This window comes from Heterocephalus glaber, unplaced genomic scaffold (assembly GCF_053883595.1).
Source record: "Heterocephalus glaber isolate CG9 unplaced genomic scaffold, H.glaber_assembly_v1.0 deba00001446, whole genome shotgun sequence".
Lineage (NCBI taxonomy): Eukaryota > Metazoa > Chordata > Mammalia > Rodentia > Bathyergidae > Heterocephalus > Heterocephalus glaber.
The window spans coordinates 1,611,158-1,631,029 of record NW_028258298.1 but is presented as its reverse complement, the minus strand read 5'-3'; the positions used below and the strand labels follow the sequence as shown (position 1 = coordinate 1,631,029).

At 40.7% G+C, this 19,872-nt stretch overlaps 1 protein-coding gene across 1 annotated transcript in view; it reads left to right on the top strand.

Moving 5' to 3' along the window:
- The window catches only part of Jam3 (junctional adhesion molecule 3), a 63,341-nt gene that overhangs the window by 37,298 nt on the left and 6,171 nt on the right, over positions 1–19,872 (top strand). Inside the window, exons 2-4 of the mRNA XM_004862667.3 lie at positions 15,693–15,758; positions 16,170–16,283; positions 19,687–19,839. Coding sequence (XP_004862724.2) covers positions 15,693–15,758; positions 16,170–16,283; positions 19,687–19,839 — 333 coding nt within the window. The remainder of the gene's footprint in view (positions 1–15,692; positions 15,759–16,169; positions 16,284–19,686; positions 19,840–19,872) is intronic.

Genomic DNA, 19,872 nt, shown 5'->3' with positions numbered 1-19,872 from the left:
GGCATGGATGTCAGCATCTGCGTGCTTCCTCTCCCACCTTGTTCTCATCTGCCCGCTTCCTCTACTCTCCCTGTGCTCAGCTCTGCTCGTCCCTGGAAGAAAGAAGAGGCTGGCTGGAAGGGATAGTGCCAGTGTACATCATGTCAAGGCTTTTTAAAGATCACTTCCCTTGCAAACACATCTGAGAAAAGGTTTCCAGAGAACAATGGAATATCAGTTTAGGCATCAGGGTCTGACTCATGTCTTCCTCTAGTTTCAGATCCTCTCCGTGTACCTGCATATCTGTTGTTCTAGATAGATTTTAATGTTATGTTTATTTTTAAATATGTATTTATTTGTTTGGTTTGATGTACTGGGTACCCAGGGCCTTCGCACTGAGCTGTTACAAGTTCCTTTTTATTTTGAAACAGCTCTTGCCAAGTTGCCTGAGCTGCTCTAACTTTTGATCCTCCTGCCTCCCACAGTATGGGTATTTCAGGTGTTCACTACCACACTCTACTATTTTGTTTCTTATAAGAAAAATTATGTAATAGAGCCAGAAGTTGGGTCTAGAAGCCAAACTCCTAGCTTCTGGTTTTGACTTTGTGCTTGTAGCTATTAACCTCTGTAGAACCTGGTCCTCTCTCTGGGAAGTGAGTATAGTAATCTTTGCTCTCATGATTCATGGGATGCTGGGAGATTGAGCCAGTGTTGAGAATGTGCTGTGACGCAGAACAGGCAATATTTTGAACAATACATTGCTCGTTAAAGCCTTAGCCTTATGGTGTGCTTGTCTTTTCACTTCTCCTGCTTTATGATAATCAAAATGTTGGTGAGAGAAAGTACAATGTCTGCTTTGCTCTTTTCTCTACATTAGGCATCAGTCCTGCAGTCTGGTTGACAGTGCTCTTCAGGGTAAAGTACCCCAGCGGGCTTAGTTGTTTTTAGCAGAATAGCGAGATGACTTGCAAGAAGCAGCTTATTATCACACTTGCTCCTTTATACTCTGTGAGTATAAAGGTCTCACTTCTCCCTGTCTGTCCTTCTCTCTCTGCACAGCATTGATGGGTTCCTTAAATGTGAACATTTATACTCTGGATAGCTGGTAGCTTTTTCCTTCCCCTGCTGACCCTTATTTTCCCCAGAAAATCACATAGTTCCCTGGTAGAACAGTGTCCAGAGGGTGGGCTGATAGTAATTCTTGTGCCTGCTTGCTGAACTAGAGGATGCTGAAATGTAGAGATTGACCCGAGGTATCCTGGCTGTCTGCCGCACTGGCTTTACTCAGGCTGCCTGACCAGCAGAGGAGAAGGCTGTGGTTGGAAGGCTGTGACTCAGATGGAGATGAATGGCCTGCTGCACTCCATCCCTGCCAAGAGTACTGCAGGGCCCTGTCCATCCCTTTATATGCATGATGTCAGTCATTTTTTCCTGAGAACTGTGGGAAGACCACCTCACTGGGAAGGGCCTGTCCTCTTTATTTTGGGGTGATCCATATTCATGCAGGCACAAGACAAGATTCAGAGTTGGCTTCCTTCTCTGCACAGTAGTGTATCTGGGCTTTTTGTTAATATAGTTCAAACATGAGCACACACCTGGGGATGGACATTCTCTGGTGTCTTTCTTAGTCTTAAAGGATGCTTGTCTTATTGGATTAGGGCCCCACTTGTACAGCCTGTTTTTAACTATGTCACCTCTTTAAATGTGTCCTGCCTTCTGTCGTATTGAAAGTTAGGCCTGCACCCTATGAACTGGGGGGTGGCTCATAGTTTAGTCTCTAACACCTTCCTTTCGGTGCTTCCCTCTTCTGTTCTTTACCCTTTCTTTTGTCCTGTTTACATCTCACATGGAATTTCGTGGGATCATCACTGGTGTCATTCCACTCATATATGATTACATTTAAGACTTCCTGTTCTGGTTCCTAGATGACAAATGTGATAATAACAATAACAAAAAATCTTTCTTCTAAAATGTTTATTTATCTTCACTTATTGGTGAAAGAAGGGGGAAGATTTTCTGATAATATTTTACTGCTGGGAATATGAAGGGTTATCAAATCACATTAAAAGTAGAGATATTAAAAGTAGGGCCCAGGTTTCTTGATAGTATGTTGTAGCTTTGGCATATAAAAGAGTTTTGAAGATGAATTATAACACTGGTTATTCCTCTGTCTAGGGTTGGATTCTTGTAGTTTGATAATACATCTGTAGTTCTCGAGGGTCATTAAGTCCTGGGAAATCATATAGCCAGGAACGGCAGCTTAGCAAGCAGAGGCGAGAATGAGGGCTGCAGGTCCATGGGGACTGGGAATGTGTGCTTACTGTTGGTCAGTTACAAAGACAGATAGATCTTAGCTTGAGATAGCTTAATTGTTTTGGAAGTTTGGGATGATGTAGTAAAATGTGAAATGGGGAAGGGAAGGAAAGGAAAAGGAAAAAAAATAAAATGTGAAACAGAAATAAGGGTTACAAGTATTTAGAAAAGAACTCTTAATTAGCACCTAGAAAGCTGAAGATATCCAACTGACACTTTTTAAGGTCAGTAAGGAATTTAATAATTTGTAGATAAATATATAAAGCAAAACATTTAAAGTATCATTAATAATTAATTAGAAGTCAAAGCAGAAAAAAGTCATTCAGCCGCACTTCAAGACAGACACATAGAAATATCCACAGTTGGGCCGGGGATTTAGCTCAGTGGTTCCACTGCCTGCCTTGCAAGCACAAGGACCCGAGTTCGATCCCCGGTACCAAAAAAAAAAGAAGAAAGAAAAAGAAATATCCACAGTTGCAAGCGGATGTAATTCATATGAAGCAATTTGTACAACTGGACTGAGGGACATAGTTAAAAGAATAAATCTTTTAAAATTAAAAAAAGGAAAAAAAAAACTGCTGACAGACTTAGTGAGTCAGACAGAACAGGGCTGGAATCCTTGGAATCCTGGTTGTTCAGGGAACTCTGTCATATTGTATCCTTAGTGTAGATTTTTATCATACCATTTACCATGTGCTGATACTGTGCGTCTGTCTTCCTCATATACAGTCAGTAACTTTCAAAATCTTTGTGGGACTTGGCATTACAGCTGGGAATCAGATGATTAAGAAGATGAGTGAGAAGCTGGGCATGGTGGCTCACATCTATAATCCCAGCACTGGGGAGGCTGAGGCAGGAGGATCACCACAGGTTTGAGGCCAGCCTGGGCTACATAGTTTAAGGCCAGCCTGAAGTACATAGTGAGACCCTGTCTCAAAAAATCAAAACACAAGATAAAACAAAATGAGTAAGAATAGTAAAAACTAGAAGTAAAAAGTAGTGTCATAATAGGCTAGACGTCCCAGATTCCTCCCAACATTGAAACTCCCACCCCATCCGCCACTAGATATATGAACCAGCTTCATTGGAGCTCTGAGATCAGTCACAAATTATAGCAACCAAGCACATGTCTAATAAAGCTGTCTTTAAGCCTCTGGGAAAAGTTGGTACTGTTTTTGGACCCCCTTTCCCTTCCCTTCCCTTTCCCTCTCCCTGTCCCTCGTGTGGGTGTGGCAGCTGTCTGGTCTTGATCAGTAGCAGCTAATTCTGTTTCTCTGCTGAACCAAAGAGCACAGAGTAGACCTTATTCACACATTATGTATGTGTGCTGTTAGGAGGGGTAGCCCCATTGGAGGAGGTGGGTCTTGGGGCCCTGTCTCTCACTGGAGCTCTCCCCTAACTGGCAGAAAGGAAGCAGGTTTGCTCACTCCACTACTACCTTGATGTTCTGCCTTACCTCATACTCAGAGCAATGGAACTAGCTGACCAAGGGCCGACATCTTGGAAACTATGAGCTGAATAAACCATGTCCTCCTTTAAGTTGTAGGTGATAGATAGTTTGTTATAGCAACAGAAAAGTGCACTAATACAGGGGGGATGGAGTTGAGTTTTTGTGTGCAATTGAAGTTCTGTTTATTCATACTTGATTGTTATAATTTCTGTGCTAACAAGAAAGAAAATACAAGATGATCAAAATATATGGTAATGTTAAAAAAATTTAGTCATGCCTTGGTACTTGATGACTTTTGAACTTACTGAATTTAATACTTGACACATATTCACATGAGCATGTTGCCCTAGTATTTGTTTTTGTTTGGTACTTGATGTGGAAGCTAGCATGTCCCCATGTCCCCAAGTCAACTGTCCTGTGACTCATTGCCCTTTCCAGCCAAAACAGTTTTGTCTGGTACTTGTCACTTTTGCTTCTCATTACACCACCCAGACCCAGTTAATTGTGAGTACGGAGGTACCACTGTATTATGGTAAAAGACACATTGCCATTAATCTCCATCAGAACAATCCCTCTCTCTGTGAACACACTTATCCCATTGATCTTGCCACGTTCTTATCCTCTTTCTTGTCTTTACACGATATGATCAACAGTATGGTGAATGCTGATGCTGAGTGTGCCATAGAATGGAAAGTCAGGCTTATACAGTATTATGGTGTGTCCTCATCCATCTTATCCACTTACTCTGGCACTATGTAATTTCTGGCTCTTTACCAAAGTCAAAATGATCATTAAAAGCACACATTTTGAGTTAATTCAGGACATCAAGGCAGCCATGACAGTGCAACTAAAGACTTGAAGGAGGGGGCTGAGGATTTAGCTCAGTGGTTTTGCTGCCTGCTGTGCAAGTGCAAGGACCCAAGTTCAATCCCCAGTACCCCCCACCCCCCAAAAAAAGACTTGAAGGAGGACTTGAACTGCTTTGTAAAGTGGCAAGAGTGATGGGATAAGTGTCTTTGGAGTAAGGGGGAGGATTTTGAGGGGAATTAAGGACAGTGTATCTTTCACTGTATTTCTGATCCCACCTCATAAAGGAAATGAGACATTAAGGGAAATGAGAAATGAATCAAAATATGTCACTACAAACAATGTCAACTAGATTCAAAAGTCAGTGATAGAAGAAATGAGGAACACAAAAAGCTGTAAGACTTATAGAAACAAATAGGAAAGTGACAAAATTCTTTCTTTATCTGTAATTACTTTAAATGTAAATGAACTAAACATGAGCAGGTGGGATTTAGTCCCAAAATGCAAGGATGGTTTAATCATATAACCTATTAAAGTATTATACTATATTAAAATGAAAGGATATAAACATGATTATTTCAGTTGATGCAGAAAAAAAAGTATATGACCAAATTCAACACTCTTTCATGGTAATAAACCACACAGAAAGTAGGAACAGAAGGAATTTCCTCAGCATGCTAAAAGCCTCACATGAAGAACCCACAGCTAGCGTACTATGCAATGGTAAAAGGCTAAAAATTTTCTCTAAGATCTGAACAAAACAAGGATGCCTGTATTACTACTTCTATTCCATAGCAGTTGGCAACGAAAAGGGGGAACAAAAGGATCTAAGTTTGAAAAGAAGAGATAAAACTATCTCTGTTTGCAAATGACATGATCTTATATATAGAAAATACTAAAGACCACACACACAAGTTAGAATAAAGAAACAAATTAATTAAAGTTTCAGTGTGCAAGACCAACACACAGAACTTTGATTTCTAGCCTGGCATGTAAGGCAGATTGTAAACCCTCAGTCCAGCCTAGTGAGTGAAGAAAAAAATTAAGAAGCTAAGCAACCTACAGATCATGAACTCTTTTTAAATCTATCCAAGATTTGAGGTCCCAGATCAAACCACTGCCCCAGATTGGAGAAACAACCAGGTGGACACAGATTCTTTATCTACTAGACCAGAAACCCAGGAGCAGAAAGCTCCACAGTAATCAGTGCCAGAGTAGGAAAGCCTGAGGTATAAATGACAAGTTTTTGGAGACTCAGTGTAGACAAGTCTGGGAGGAAAAACTCCAGGGCCTCCTCACACTTACAAGTTTTCCCTCCAGAGAGCCCTACCAGTGAAGATTGGAGAAATGTTCTTATGTTTGCCCAAAGAGCATCTTTCCAGAGTCTCCTTCACTGAAATTTTACCAGCCTAACTGATGCAGGCAAAGGGATTGAGGACTGGGAAGCACTGTGGCCACAGCCTGAGGGTACGGGCTTGCTGAAAGACAGACAGAACCATGAACTACAAAACACTTCCTCTCCATATTCATTGCCATCACAACTTGGAAGGCCTGTGCCATATTTTCTTTCACTTGGTAGACTCATCTGGAATTGAGTAAAAAATCACCAGACATGCTAACAGCAAAGAAGAGTGTTGAGGAGTCAGCAAACTTGAGAACTCTGGAGTGACAGAGATGTTAGAATATCAGACCAGGAATCTTAAAACAAAGGTGACCAAAATGCCAAGATCTCTAATGGAAAGAGTAGACAGCATGAAAGAATTGGCAGTGGAAGCAGAAAAGCAGATATTCTAAGAAAGAATCAACAAGAAAAGTGAGAGATTAAAAATCTAGAGTAGAAATGAGAAAGGTTTTGGTGGACTTTGCAGGAGACTGAACACAACCATGAGAGGAATCTCTGAGCTTCAGGATTTGTCAGTAGAAATTTCCCAAAGTGGCAGAAGAGGTGAACTTTCTGGGTCACTGTACTACCACCCCCAGCACCAAGGAGCAGAGCTGCCCCCACCGCAGAGGAAGTGAACCTTCTGGACCACCTTACCACCACCCCCAGCGCCTAGGAGGTGAGCCCTGTGGGTGCCAGCAGCACACATATCCCCCCTACCCCCAGCTGAAATGAGAAGACACTTAAACAAGTCTCAAAACCAGACTCCCAGATCACCTAAAGCAACCTCAAAGGGAAAGGAGATGGAACAATCTGATACTCAACCACCTAGACTCTCTGAACTGGCAACAAAGGATCTGGAAAAAATGAAATCAGAAATAATTTCTCAGATAACAGCAGAGATTGTACCCATAGTGCAAGACATGATTAATAAATCTACAGAGGACACAGATAAAAAAATAGAGGAGCTGAGGAATATGATGGAATCTCAACATAGGAAACAAATGGTATCCATAAAACAGATGGAAACAGATTTCCAGGAGATGAAAAACTCCACTGAAAGTTTACGTAGCAGAATGAGCCAATATGAAGACAGAATTTCAGATATAGAAGATCAGATTGCAGTTAGTGACCAGGAAAAGAAAAATTTCTTTAAAATAGTAAGGAACCACGAGAAATCAATCCAGCAGCTGCTAAACGATGCAAAGAAGAATAACATAAGACTGATCAGAGTCAGTGAAGAAACAGGAGAGATTGCAGATGACATAAAAAAACTTCTGTTCACAGAAGTGATGGCAGAAAACTTCCTAAGCAGGGGAAAAGAACTTGACATACGGATAAGGGAGGCATATAGGATTCCAACTAGCCTTGATCCAAAAAAAAATCTACACATAGGCATATAATTGTTAAGATTCCAGAAACCCAACAGAAGAACAAAATCTACAAGCAGAGAAAAGAAACAAATCACATACAAAGGAATGCCCATGAGAATCACAGCAGACTTCTCAACGCAAACCCCCAAAGCAAGAAGAGCTTGGAGTGACGTATTTCAAGCCCTAAAGGAAAATAGCCTCCAACCCAGATTGATGTACCCTGCAAAACTATCATTCAAAATTGATGGAGAAATAAGATACTTTCATGACAAAAAACACCTTAGGAACTTCATGAATATCAAACCAACACTCCAAAAAAATTTTAGACAATATCCTAGGAAAAGAAAATGAGTATCACAAGCCCAGGAAGCCCAGCCCACTGAATCTATTGGGCACGACAAAAAATTAAATGCAAAGGGGGAGAATCCGAGAAAAAGAAAAAGTCATGACAAGGATAAGTCAATATGTATCAGTTATAACCATCAATGCTAACGGTCTCAATTCACCAATCAAAATTTCCCAAAGTGAGAGTGACATAGAGACCACCATAAGGACAGAGGACAAATTCCTGGGGACTTTACCTTTTAGTCATTAAAAAGCATGATTTGTGTTTTCTTAAAAACAGTGAGGGACTTAAAACCTGTTTTTGCTAAAAAGCAAGTGATTCTTCACTTGGGCCTATAGATGCTTAATAGGTAACAAGAAGCAGAGCTAAGCTTGGCCTTCATTTTGCATTTGTCTCCTTTGTTACCTTGAACTCTGGGTCAGATCCTGCTCAGTTTTGTGTATATGCGTGTGTGTCATTAGGGAGTGTCTGTCTAAAAGCTGGCAAGAGAAGGCAGATTAACCCCCTTCACTACTGAGGACACCAGCATGAGACTCACAGAGATACTTGCTACCAGTAAGCATCCAGAGGTTGCAGTCATTGACCTAAAACCTAGTCATCATGGATTCCAGCAGAACCTCCACAAACTGGGCCTGTCTCAGGCAGTGACAGTTAATTCTTGGGACTAGATTAAGGGATAAGGCCTTCTGAGGCCATTTTGCAGAACCAGAACTGAGATAAATATCAGCCAGACCTATCCAGTCCAAACTTATCTCTCTCTTTTGTTGATGGGCCAGTCTGAGCCTCTCTGTCAGAGCTGTGCCCTCTTTGGCTCCTCAAGTGGAAGTCTCCTCTGCATTTTCTCACTCTGCCTAATAATAATCTCACTCTTACCCCTGCCTCACACAGGTACATCCAGAAGTGCCTTTCTGAGCCGATGTGTCAAGATTGTGGCAAATTAAGGTCCCTGTCCCTCTTTGGGGGACTTCCTTGGACCCTGTCCAGTGACAGAAACACAAAGAGAACTAGGAAAAAAAGCAGAATAGATTATCTAAGAAATGTGGGACAGATACAGAAAGTTTAAAATATGTGTAACAGTAATAACAGAAGAGAAGAGAGGAACAAAAATATTTGAAAACAGTGAGATAAGATTTCTCAAAGTTAATGTCAGACTTGCTGAACTATGTAGGTCCAGGAAAAATATGAAGCAGAATAAAAGCCAAAAAATCTGAAACTAGGAAATCATATTCAAACTTCAAAAAGCCAAAGAAAAAAACCTGCAAGCAGATGGGAAAATTATCTTACCTGCATATGAGGAAGGCTGTAAACTACATGAGGCTTCTCTTCAGAAATGCAAGGACCAGAAGAGTGGAATGCTTCTGTCTTAGGGCATCATTGTAAAGCTGCCGTGAAAACATACGACCAGTTTTCTTGGGAGTCTTTGGGTTAAAGACCCAAGAATGCCCTTGCTGTGTCTCACGATAGCTTCATGCTCACTTTTGAAAGAAGTCAACAGTTTTCCAGAGTGTGTATACCAACAGCTCATAGCTAGAAAGCCTTCTTTTGCTGTTTTTAAAAAAATCCTTAGGTATACTGGATATTTCTGTATCTCTAGCTTCCTTTTAGTTTATAATTATTTCAACATTAAAACTTAAAACACTTGTTTATATAATGACAGTGAGTCATGATTTTATTTGGATTCCAGTGGAGACACTAAAAGAAAGCGAAGTAATAGTTTTATTTTAAAATGTTAATATTTACAATGTGCCAGAAATAATATTTTTTCAATTATGTACACTTACGTTAAAAAAATTGGATGCTAACCTAAATCCATAGAGAAGTCTGTAATCCACCTGGTTTCTTTCTGTGGATACACAAATGAGAGGAACAGCTGGCTTGATTGCTTTAGGCCAGAAGACCTGAAGGAAACGCTTCTGCAATTGTGGATGGCTTCCTAGGGCCCTGCACTCCTTCACGCCAACTCGCTGTCCATGTTTTCAGGTCTTGCTTGGGCTCCCTAATAAAAAGCAGCAGGTAGAGTCTGCTATTCCTACCCAATTGAAGTTTAGTGAAAAGAGAAAATAGCTGAATCTGTATGACTGAAAGACAGTTTCCCTCCTCAAAGGTGGTATTATCTTGGCAAGATATTTATAGTTGAATGTGAGAAATCTTGTTCTACGCCTTGTTACTTTACTCTATCTCCTGTGTATAATGTGTGAGTGCTCATGTTTTTGTTTTTGCCATCATGTAGTATTGCCACATTTAAAAAAATTTTTTTATTCTGATAAAATATACATAAAATTTACCATCTAAAAAGGTACCATTTAAAAATGTACAATTCATTGGCATTAAGTACAATTGTGATAATGTACAATCACCACCACTACTGTCTTTTCAAAACTTTTTTTGTGTGTGTGTGTTTTGAGACAGGGTCTAACTTTGTGGTTCAAGGTGGCCTTGAACTCAACTGTGTGGCCCAAGATGTCCTCAAACTCAGTAATCCTCATGCCTCAGCCCCCATGACCAGCTCTCAGAACTGTTTCATCATCTCAGACAGACACTATGTACCCATCCTCAGTAATTCTACATTATCCCCTTTTCTTACTCCTTCATAGTTCTAGTCTGCCTTTTGTCCATGGATTTGCCTAGTCTAGTTACCTCATGAAGTGACATCATGCAGTATTTGTCTTTGTAGCTGGTGTCAAAATGTTGCTCCTTTTAAGGCCAAATAACATCCTCCTGTATGTATATACCATGTTATTTATCAGCTCATCTGCAGGCAGATGTTTGGGCTTTTCATTTTGGGGGGGGTTATGATGAATTATGCTGCTGTGAACCTTGGTGTACATGTGTCTGTGTGATCCCCACATAAGAGTGTAATTTCTGAATCATATAAAAATTTTGTTTCAATTTTTTGAGGCACTGCTCAGCTTTTCCACAGTGGCTGCACAATTTTACATTTCTATGAGCAGTGCACAAGGGTTCCAGTTTCCCTACATTCTTACAGCCTGTGTTATTTTTCTTTTGTTCTAAGTGATAGCCTTTCCAAGGGTTGTGGTTTGATTTTCTTTCCCTAATGGTTAGTTATGTTGCATACCTTCCCTTGTGCTCTTTGGCCACTTGTGTTATCTTTGGGGAATGTCCATTATCTGTTTTAATTGGGCTGCTATTTTGCTGGTGAGTTGTAGAAGCTTTTATACATTCTGGATGGTAATCCTTATTGTATTTGTGCTTTGTGAAATTTTCTCCCCTTCTGAGTTGTCTCCTCACTTTCTTTTTTTTTTTCTTTTTGTACCGGAGATCGAACTCAGGTCCTTGCGCTTGCGAGGCATCACTTTCTTGATCATGTCCTTTAATATATATTTCCTGAATTTTTTTTTTTTAGTACCCGGGATCAAACTCCGGATCTTGCTCTTTCAAGGCAGGTGCAGTGCCACTGAGCTAAATCCCTGGCCCTCTATTTCCTGAAATTTTGATGAAGTCCAGTCCCCTTTGGTAGCATATAAAAAACATTGCCAAACCAGTATTAAAACGTTTCTATGTGTTTTATTCTAGAAATGTTAAGGTTTTAGCTCTTACATTTAGATCTTTGCTTCATTTGGAGTTTCTTTTTGTTCATGGTATGTATGTATAATAGCATAACCTCAGCATCTTACATGTGGATACCTAGTTTCCCAGGCACCATTTGTTTAAACATTGTCTTTTTCCCATGGAAAGATTTTGGCATTCTCATTGAAGATTATTTGAAAATCATGTGCTGTTTATTTCTGGGCTATATGACTATCTTTATGCTGGCCCCATACTACTTGCACTGTTTTATCTAGGCATTGGAGATACAGTAAAGATGAATAAATATGTTACCTGTTTCTACACTGAAATGTAAGCTCCATGAGAGCACAGATTTTTGTGTTTTTTTTAAAATATCATTTGTAATGTCTAGGGCAGGACCTATCACATAGTAAGTGCTAAATAAAAATTGCCAAGTGAATGGATTCTCCCAAAAAGTTTAGAAGTCAGAAGGACACAATAAGACAGACATGAAATTAAATAGGGACATTTAATAGATTAGCAGATTTCCTCTTTTCTTCCTTCTAAAAAACCCTTGCTTAATCATAAATAATGTCATCTCAGCATGAGTATCACGTAGAAGTGGGATCCTGTGTGTACTATTGATTTTCAGCAGCCACCACTTTCAGCTTCATAACCAGAAGATTCTAGCTATGTCAGCGTCTTCTCTGCACACATGAGGTAGCATTCCAGAGTTAATTTTTATGTTGTGTTGCGGCTTCTGGTCATCATGGTACCTTCTTTTATGCAGTTATTACTAATTTTAAAATTTTTATTTACTTACATATTTGCAGTACTGGATATGGAACCCAGAAAGTGCTGAGCTATATCCTCAGCTCCTTTTTAAATGTCATCATGAGAAAGGAGCTTGCTTGCTAAGTTACTCAGGCTGGTCTTGGATTCTCCTGCCTCAGCCTCCTAAGTAGCGGGAATTTCACACGTGTCTAGCTAGTTATTACCGAATTTTAAAGTGGGATTATAGGCTATTGACAGTGAGTGAAGTAAGGAGTTAGAATATTTGTAAATGTAAGAATTGTTAAGGTTTAGAATGAGAATTCTAAGGACAGACTCTCAACATGGGACCTTATCAGATCTGGGGCTCAGCTGTTACAGTCTATAGCCTTAGACTAGAACCTTACTTGTCTTGAAATTGTCCTCTGCCCTGAATCTTCTCAGGACCTCATGTTCCTTGATTGGCATAAAGTGCTGCCTGTGACCTCTATTTAGGGTACTTAGGTAGGAGAGAGGTCATGTCACGGTTGCAACCCTGAGCATCCCTTGTGCAGTGCATTTGCTTACTTTTTAAATGTAGAACACTGTATCTGCCTTTGTTTGTTTCTGGTGAAATCTAATAATAAGTTCTGGTTATTTTCTTTTACTAATTCATGTTTATTTGTGAAAAATAACCTATAATTTTGTGGTATAATATATAAAACCCTTATTGTAAGTACATTAGATATACTTTTTCTACTTCTCCAGAACTCAGTGATATTTTTTTACAATACAAAACAGACACGTTTAGGACACTGAGACTGAATAGGAGGGAAATGTCAAATGATTTTTGCAAAAGAAAAAGCTGAAAAAGGGAGAAGTGTTAGCATATCAGAGAAGAAAAGTCTGTGTTATGAAATGCAAAGATAGAAAAGACTTCTCCTTATTGTCAACTATTTATAATACAAAAATAAAACTTGAAAGAAGAAACCAAACTTTAAAAATTCCAGTATTAGTCAGTGATTATAATAATTCTATGGGTAGTGTTGATAGGTTGACCACATCTAACAAGCTATCCTGTAATCAAAAAGTGAGGGAAAAATACCATAAAATATTTATGCACCTTCTGGACCAAACAATATGAAACTCATTCATTATTTATTAAAAAAACATTTATTCAAAAACAGAGGGTTCAAAAAGCCATTTACAATTTAGGTCTAATAGACCAACTAATTGAAAAATACAGGATAGGGAAATGCTAACCAGGGCGTCCGTCATTGACATCTTCACCATTACATTTAGTAGGTAGACATTTTATAGAAATTATACCACCCACAGAAAAAAGGGAAAGGCCAACATGACAGTGTTAAAGTGTGTTGTTCAAAGAAGGACAATAATTCAAAAAGAATTTGGAAAGAGACTAGATACTACTGTCCAGATTGTAACATTGCTTTGTATATTGAGTATTTTATGATGTACCATACAAAGAAAAATTACTGAATAAATTTGAAAAACTCGTTTTGATATTTCCTGTTACCTTATGCAAATTAATGAAAAATATGAAATTTTTGGTCATAATTGGACTGGTGAGTGGTTAAGAAATACAGAACAGGGCCGGGGATTTAGCTCAGTGGTTTCACTGCCTGCTGTGCAAGCGCAAGGACCCGAGTTCGATCCCCGGTACCAAAAAAACCCCCCAGCAAAACAAAACAAAAAAAGAAATACAGAACATTTACTTCTTTGTCCTCATTTTTGCCAATTTTAATTTAGCAACCTCCTTTATTCCAGTGCATAGGAATAAAAGAGGTGATTATTACCTTAGTTTCTTTCAGATTGTTAAGCAATAAATTGGTTTGGTTTTCTTTAGAGATTTGTCATAAAGATAAATCTATTGGCCTTTATGGACTTTGACCTTGTGAAGCCCCTGTAGCTACTTTCTCAGTGTACTGATCTTTTATGTCCTAGTTCACCTGCTGTTGGCAACTCTAGTGCTTCCACCCTATCAGTGAATATGCTTCTCTCCCTTGATAAGATTTGCCCCTGCCCTCTCTTGTGATGCTAAGCTCTCTCACTCATTTTCTCATTTCTCTTGGTTCATACTTAGTAGGGAAGGGAGCTGATTGTGTTGTGCAGCCATCATCCAGATGGGCAGTGCTCTCCTGAGCCACCTCTTTTAGATCTTTGCTGGTCTTTAGGTCCAAGTTGTGGCTTGTATCTGGATGCATCCCTAAAACTTCATTTGGTCATAGTGGGGCTTTTCATAAGTACCCAGAGCTAGGGTTTGTGCTGCTGAAATCAAAGATATGATGCTGGGATTGATTCATGTTGTGATGCTAGGATTAAGGGTTGAGTGCTACCTGCCCTAAGATACAAGGGACAGAAAGAGTTGTGGTTTTAGCTTGTCTTTTGCTTGCTTTTGCTGCCTTCTGCCTGCCATGAATTGTTTCTCTGTGATGCCTCTCTGCCATGCCTCTCTGCCTTAGGGCCAGCCCACTGTGAACTGAAACCTCTGCAAACTGTGAGCTAAATAAACTTTTCCTCCTTTAACTTTTGGTGTCGAGTATTTTGTCTCAGCAACGAGAAAGGAACCAAGACAGTCCAGCACTGGTCCCTAGCCAGAGTCATTTTCAGCTAGTTTTGGTGTGTTATCTGAATGATAGTGATGATCATACTGAGAGGACTTCTTAGAAGGGACCTTGGTGGCCTTGGTAAGATTCTCAGAGCATCATATTTTATCCTGTTCATGGGACACCAAGAGCTTTCAGACTGAAGGAGTAGAAAGTGCTTATTTGTGTGGGATGTATTTCTAGTCTCCAAACCGAGACTATATAAAATAGGGTATCCAAAACAAAGTAAAATTATCTTCATTTGTCCTGGTGCTATAGCTTTTCTTAAAAGTAAAATGTCATAGAAACTATTAGCAACTGAGGTACATTTGTGTTTTCCACCTTTCCATTCAATTCAAGGCTTTTACTAAAATGATAGTGATACCTTACATTAAAAAATGGATGACAGTGTATTTTGGCAGGGATACAAGGAGCTGGATCATTCCGTAAGTGAAAGGAAAACAGTGGACTGCTGTGGCCAGCAGCCTACTAAGTGTAAGGAGAAGGTGGCTGAGAGTACCAGGTCTTATGTATGTTTACTTTGGCCGGCCCAGTAAGCCAGCACCTGGAGGCCTCAGTCAGAGTCTTTGTGCGAAGGCCTTCTTTGGGGATGACAGCTTTCTGAAGAGACAAGTAGCTGAAAGCAGATGGTCAGTAGCTACGTGATTTTCTCTCCAAGACTGAGAAGTTTGAGACCATGTAGGTCTCTTGATTTTTCCTCAATAGTACAAACTCAGCTTCATGATAGTCACATATTACTCTTTCTCATTTCACCAAAGACTGGTGAAGACTTCTGTATGGACCAGAAGCTCTGGGAGAGATAAAAGCAAAGGAGTGTCCAGACCTTAACTGGCTGATAACTGCCTAGAGGAGGTTGATGCCTACTGGAGGTTCTAGGCCATGCCACGAGTTTGGCCAGGTGCTATACACTGAGTACCTTGGCAGAACTTGGTGTCTGGAGGGAAGGTGAGAGCCCTGGTGAGAAGTGACAGGAAGTCAGGCTGAAAGGGAAAGTAGTCAACTGCTGCATATTTCAGTTTGTTTTGGAATATAATACTTCTCCATCCTCTGTGGTCATTGACTATCACCTGTGTAAAAAAAGGAAAACTAACCCAAGGCTGGGAGTTTTTGCTGTTTAGAAATGCAACACCTCTGATTTGGCTTTTCTTTTTCCCTTCAGGCTGTTTGGTAGGGACAGTGAATCTCAAATCCAGCAACCGGAACCCAGTGGTACTGGAGTTTGAAAGTAAGTACCAGACGCTGTGAGATCGGGCACCCTCTAGTGGACATGTGGTAGTCTTGCAGCCAACTCAGGACACTCCTGGGCAGCTATCCCAGCAGTGTACCTGTCAAAGGCGTGCATCATCACTGCAATGAGGCATTCTGTGTGGGTTTCACATCACCTGACACCTGTTTACTGCTTGACTTTGTGCTTAAACAACAAATCAGGGTATACGGTGAAATCCTAACAACGTGGGTAGTTTTTTTTCTGGCAAAACCTCCTATTTTCTCAGAGACTCAGAGCCTGGAGATACCTGGTTGGTAACTGCCTGAAAGGCCTAGCTTACACTAGGGATGGGTTGAGGGGTCTGGGCCTACATGTGCGCCTGGAAGTGTTCTGCAGTCACAGAGTGCTCTCTTTCCCTTTGCTCATTAGGTGTGGAATTGTCTTGTATCATTATGGATTCACAGACCAGTGACCCCAGGATCGAGTGGAAGAAAATCCAGGATGACCAGACCTCATATGTGTTTTTCGAAAACAAAATTCAAGGTATGACCCATGGCCCTCTGTGCCTGCTAACCTCCCTCCCATCCATGGACCTGGACATGCACTAATAGCCAGAAACCTTCCCAGACTGCTGACTGTATCTGTAGCCAGAACTGTGTTTAAAATTTGCTGTTATGAAGCTGGGTGTGGTGGTGCATGCCTATGGTCCCAGCACTGGGGAGGCTGAGGCAGGAGGATCGCTGTGTGTTCAAGACCAGCCTCGGCTACATAGTGAGTTCAAGGCCAGCCTGAACTATATAGCAAGACCCTATCTAAAAACAAATGAAAGTTTGCTATTATAGAAAATTTCAAACATATGCAAAAGTAGAACAGATATTGAGCTTCTCTGTACCTGTCACCCAGCTTCAACAAATATTAGTTAGAACCTTTCTCTATGTACAATCCATTTTTAAAATTAAATTTTAAAAATTAAAGCATTTTTAGTACAAGTATTTGGTGAAATAAGGATTCCTTACAGAATTTTAGTTTCATGTTTCTGGCATAAAATGTCATGAGCTCTTCGGGGCACATCATGGTCCTAGATGAATCTGACACATAGAAGGAGCTTTACAATGAGATATTCTTTCGTTTTTCCCTCTTTCTTGTTATTTGTTGCTATGTTTTATTAATTTTTTCCTTTAAAAAATTTTTATTAGTCCGTGTTTGCATTACATAATGATTACACTTATTGTGAGGAATTGGTACAGAACACATCCCAATTCTTTTTTTCCCTTCCCCTCCACCCCCATTTCTAAAATATTCTTTACCAACATCAGCTTTATTTATCTTGTAAGTCTTTATCAAGTTAATCACCATCAACACAGATTAACAGTCAGAGTAACAGGCCAAAAAACATATAAAACACATACGATAATTACACTAAATCAGGCTACACTTATCAATGTATGCATGGTCCATTTCTAAGGAATAAGAGTGAGCGTTCTCAGCTCTCTTCTTGTCATGACCTGGGATGGGAGTGATACAGGTGAGGTCGTCAGAAGGATACACCATGGCACAGAGGCCAGGAGGTGTCGTGGAGAACCCCATCAGGTCCCAGGTGAGGGCTGGGTGTACACTCTGCAGGAAGGCGCTGCTGGACAGGTTAGCAGACATCATCCTGGGCCACACCTGGTTGCCAGGGGACACGGCATGAAGCAGGCAGGATGTGGTCTGGGTGCAGAATGGCCAGGTCACTGGGCAGCATGGGGCGATGTGGAGAAAGCTGTCAGGACAGAAAAGAAGCTGTGCTTGAAGACAGAAGCCAGAGAGCTCAGCTGAAGGGAGGAATGCAGGGTCCTCGCTGCTGCCAGGGCCTGGGCAGGGAGAGAGATGTGGAGGAGGAGAGGAAGCTGGGCTGGTGCCCTGAGTGCAGGTGACTTGGGTGGTAGGCAGTGCCTGAGGGGCCAGCACAGGTTCTGGGGAGGTGATACGGTCACATTTGTGCTTTAGACTAGAACACTGAGGTGGCTGTTCTACCTCTGGATAGTGGAGATGGACAAAGCTTGGAGGAGGGCCATCCTGTCAGAGATGCGCGGAACCTAGAAGGAGCTGCTAGTGGCCTGAGCTGAGCTTGAAGGCAGTGGGCATTCAGGGGAAATCGCTGGACCTGGCTGTGCAGAGGGAGGCAAGGGAAGGGCGAGAGAGGGCCCGCAGAACAGGGACTGCCTTCAAACAAGCGGGAAGGAATAAGCAGCAGCTGCCGGGGCAGGCACCTTCCGAGTTCTCGGAAACTGAAAGCTGAATATCATCAGCAGACACAGGCTCTTCAGAATAGTTTCCCCACTAACTGAGGCTCTCTTCCAAGCCTTATTTTTGAAGAGATGGACATGTTATTCTCAGAAACATAAATATTTTCTTCAGTCACACAGGCTGCCCCTGCTAAGCATACGGTTTAGGTCATAAGAGCAACCAAGTAAAAATTCTTTGAAGAACTTTCTGGGAATTACATGTTTTCTCTCAGCCATATTGATGGGGAATAAAAAGGAGGATTTTCTGCACAGGACATAAGGGTTGGGAATATGTGCATCTACTTGGCCTTTTCTTGTGCTTTGCAGGATTGTACTAAAAGCACCTTTTAAAATACACATTTCAGTGGTTGTTAGTGCACATAGTTGTGTAACCAACACCACAGTCAAATTCCACATTTCATCAGGTGTAACAGAACCCCACATCTGTTAGCAGCCCACTCCCTGCCCCCAACAGCCCTTCATCTGTGTCTGTCTCTGTTGATTTGGCTGTCCTTGACACTTCCTGTAAAGGAATCTGTCTTTTCTGTCTGCAATCTTTCACTTAGCATAGTATTTTCAAGATTCATTCATGTTGTAGCAGGTGTTATGACCTCCTTTTTTTATGACTGATATTTCATTGTAGGCATACCATGTTTATCACTTAATTGGTTAATAATGTATATTTGGGTTGGTTGTATTTTGTGGCTATTATTGATAATGCTGCTGTGAACATTCTTTCATGAACATGTTTTCATTTCTGTGAGGTAAAGGACCAAGTGTGCATCGGGTCACGTGACAGTGGCATATTTAGTTTTCGAGAAACTGACCAACTGTTTCCCAAAGTTATTTCAGCATCTTACATTCCCATTGGCAATGGATTCCCCTGCATCCTTACCAATGCTCACTGTCTGACTTTGTGATGTACCTGTCTTAGAGGGTAGAAAGTAGTATAGTATTTCAAGGTATTTCTGATTTCCATTTCCCTGATGACAGATATGTCGAGCATCTTTTTCATGTGCATATTGAGCATTTGTACATTTCTTTGGAGCAATGTCTATTCAAATCTTAATTTTTAATTTGGTTATTTTTCTATTTGTTATTTAGTTGTAAATTCTTTATATATTCTACATAGTAGTCCTTCATCAGATACATGATTTGCAGATATTGTGTCCTATTCTGTAGACTTTTTGTGTCCTTTGAAAGAAAGATATTTTTAATTTTGATGACGTCCAGTATAACTTGTGTTTTTGGTCTCATGAAGATTTAAGCCCATAATTTGAGCTTTAACTCTTTTATCTGGACATTAGGTTTTCATTGCCTGTCGAGGGAGAAGTTCAGCTTCTTTGCTTTGCATACCTAGTTGTCCCAGCATTCTTTTTGAGAAGTCACTTTTCAACACTGATTTTCTTTTTCTTTTAATGAGGTATCCCTTTGGGGATGATGAGGAGATGAGCTTTCTGGCTTAAGTCACATAAAATGAATGCCTCTTAACACGCCAGCTTCGGCTTTTGGTGCTCATATTAGTCATGACTCCTGTCCCCGGGGAGCTCATTCCATTACATGGAGAAACAGAAATCCATCAGCTTACTGGGGTATTGATTCTGGCCCCAGAAACCACCTTTTCCAAGTGGCAAAGATGTCTCTGTAGTGTTTTAGCGTTTGTGTCTTCTTTTCCACAGGGGACCTGGCAGGCCGTGCAGAAATACTGGGGAAATCCTCCCTAAAGATCTGGAATGTGACACGCTCAGATGCAGCCCTCTATCGATGTGAGGTGGTTGCTCGAAATGACCGCAAAGAAATTGATGAGATTGCCATTGAGCTAATTGTGCAAGGTAGGAACTCCTGGTACAGCATTTCTGCCCATC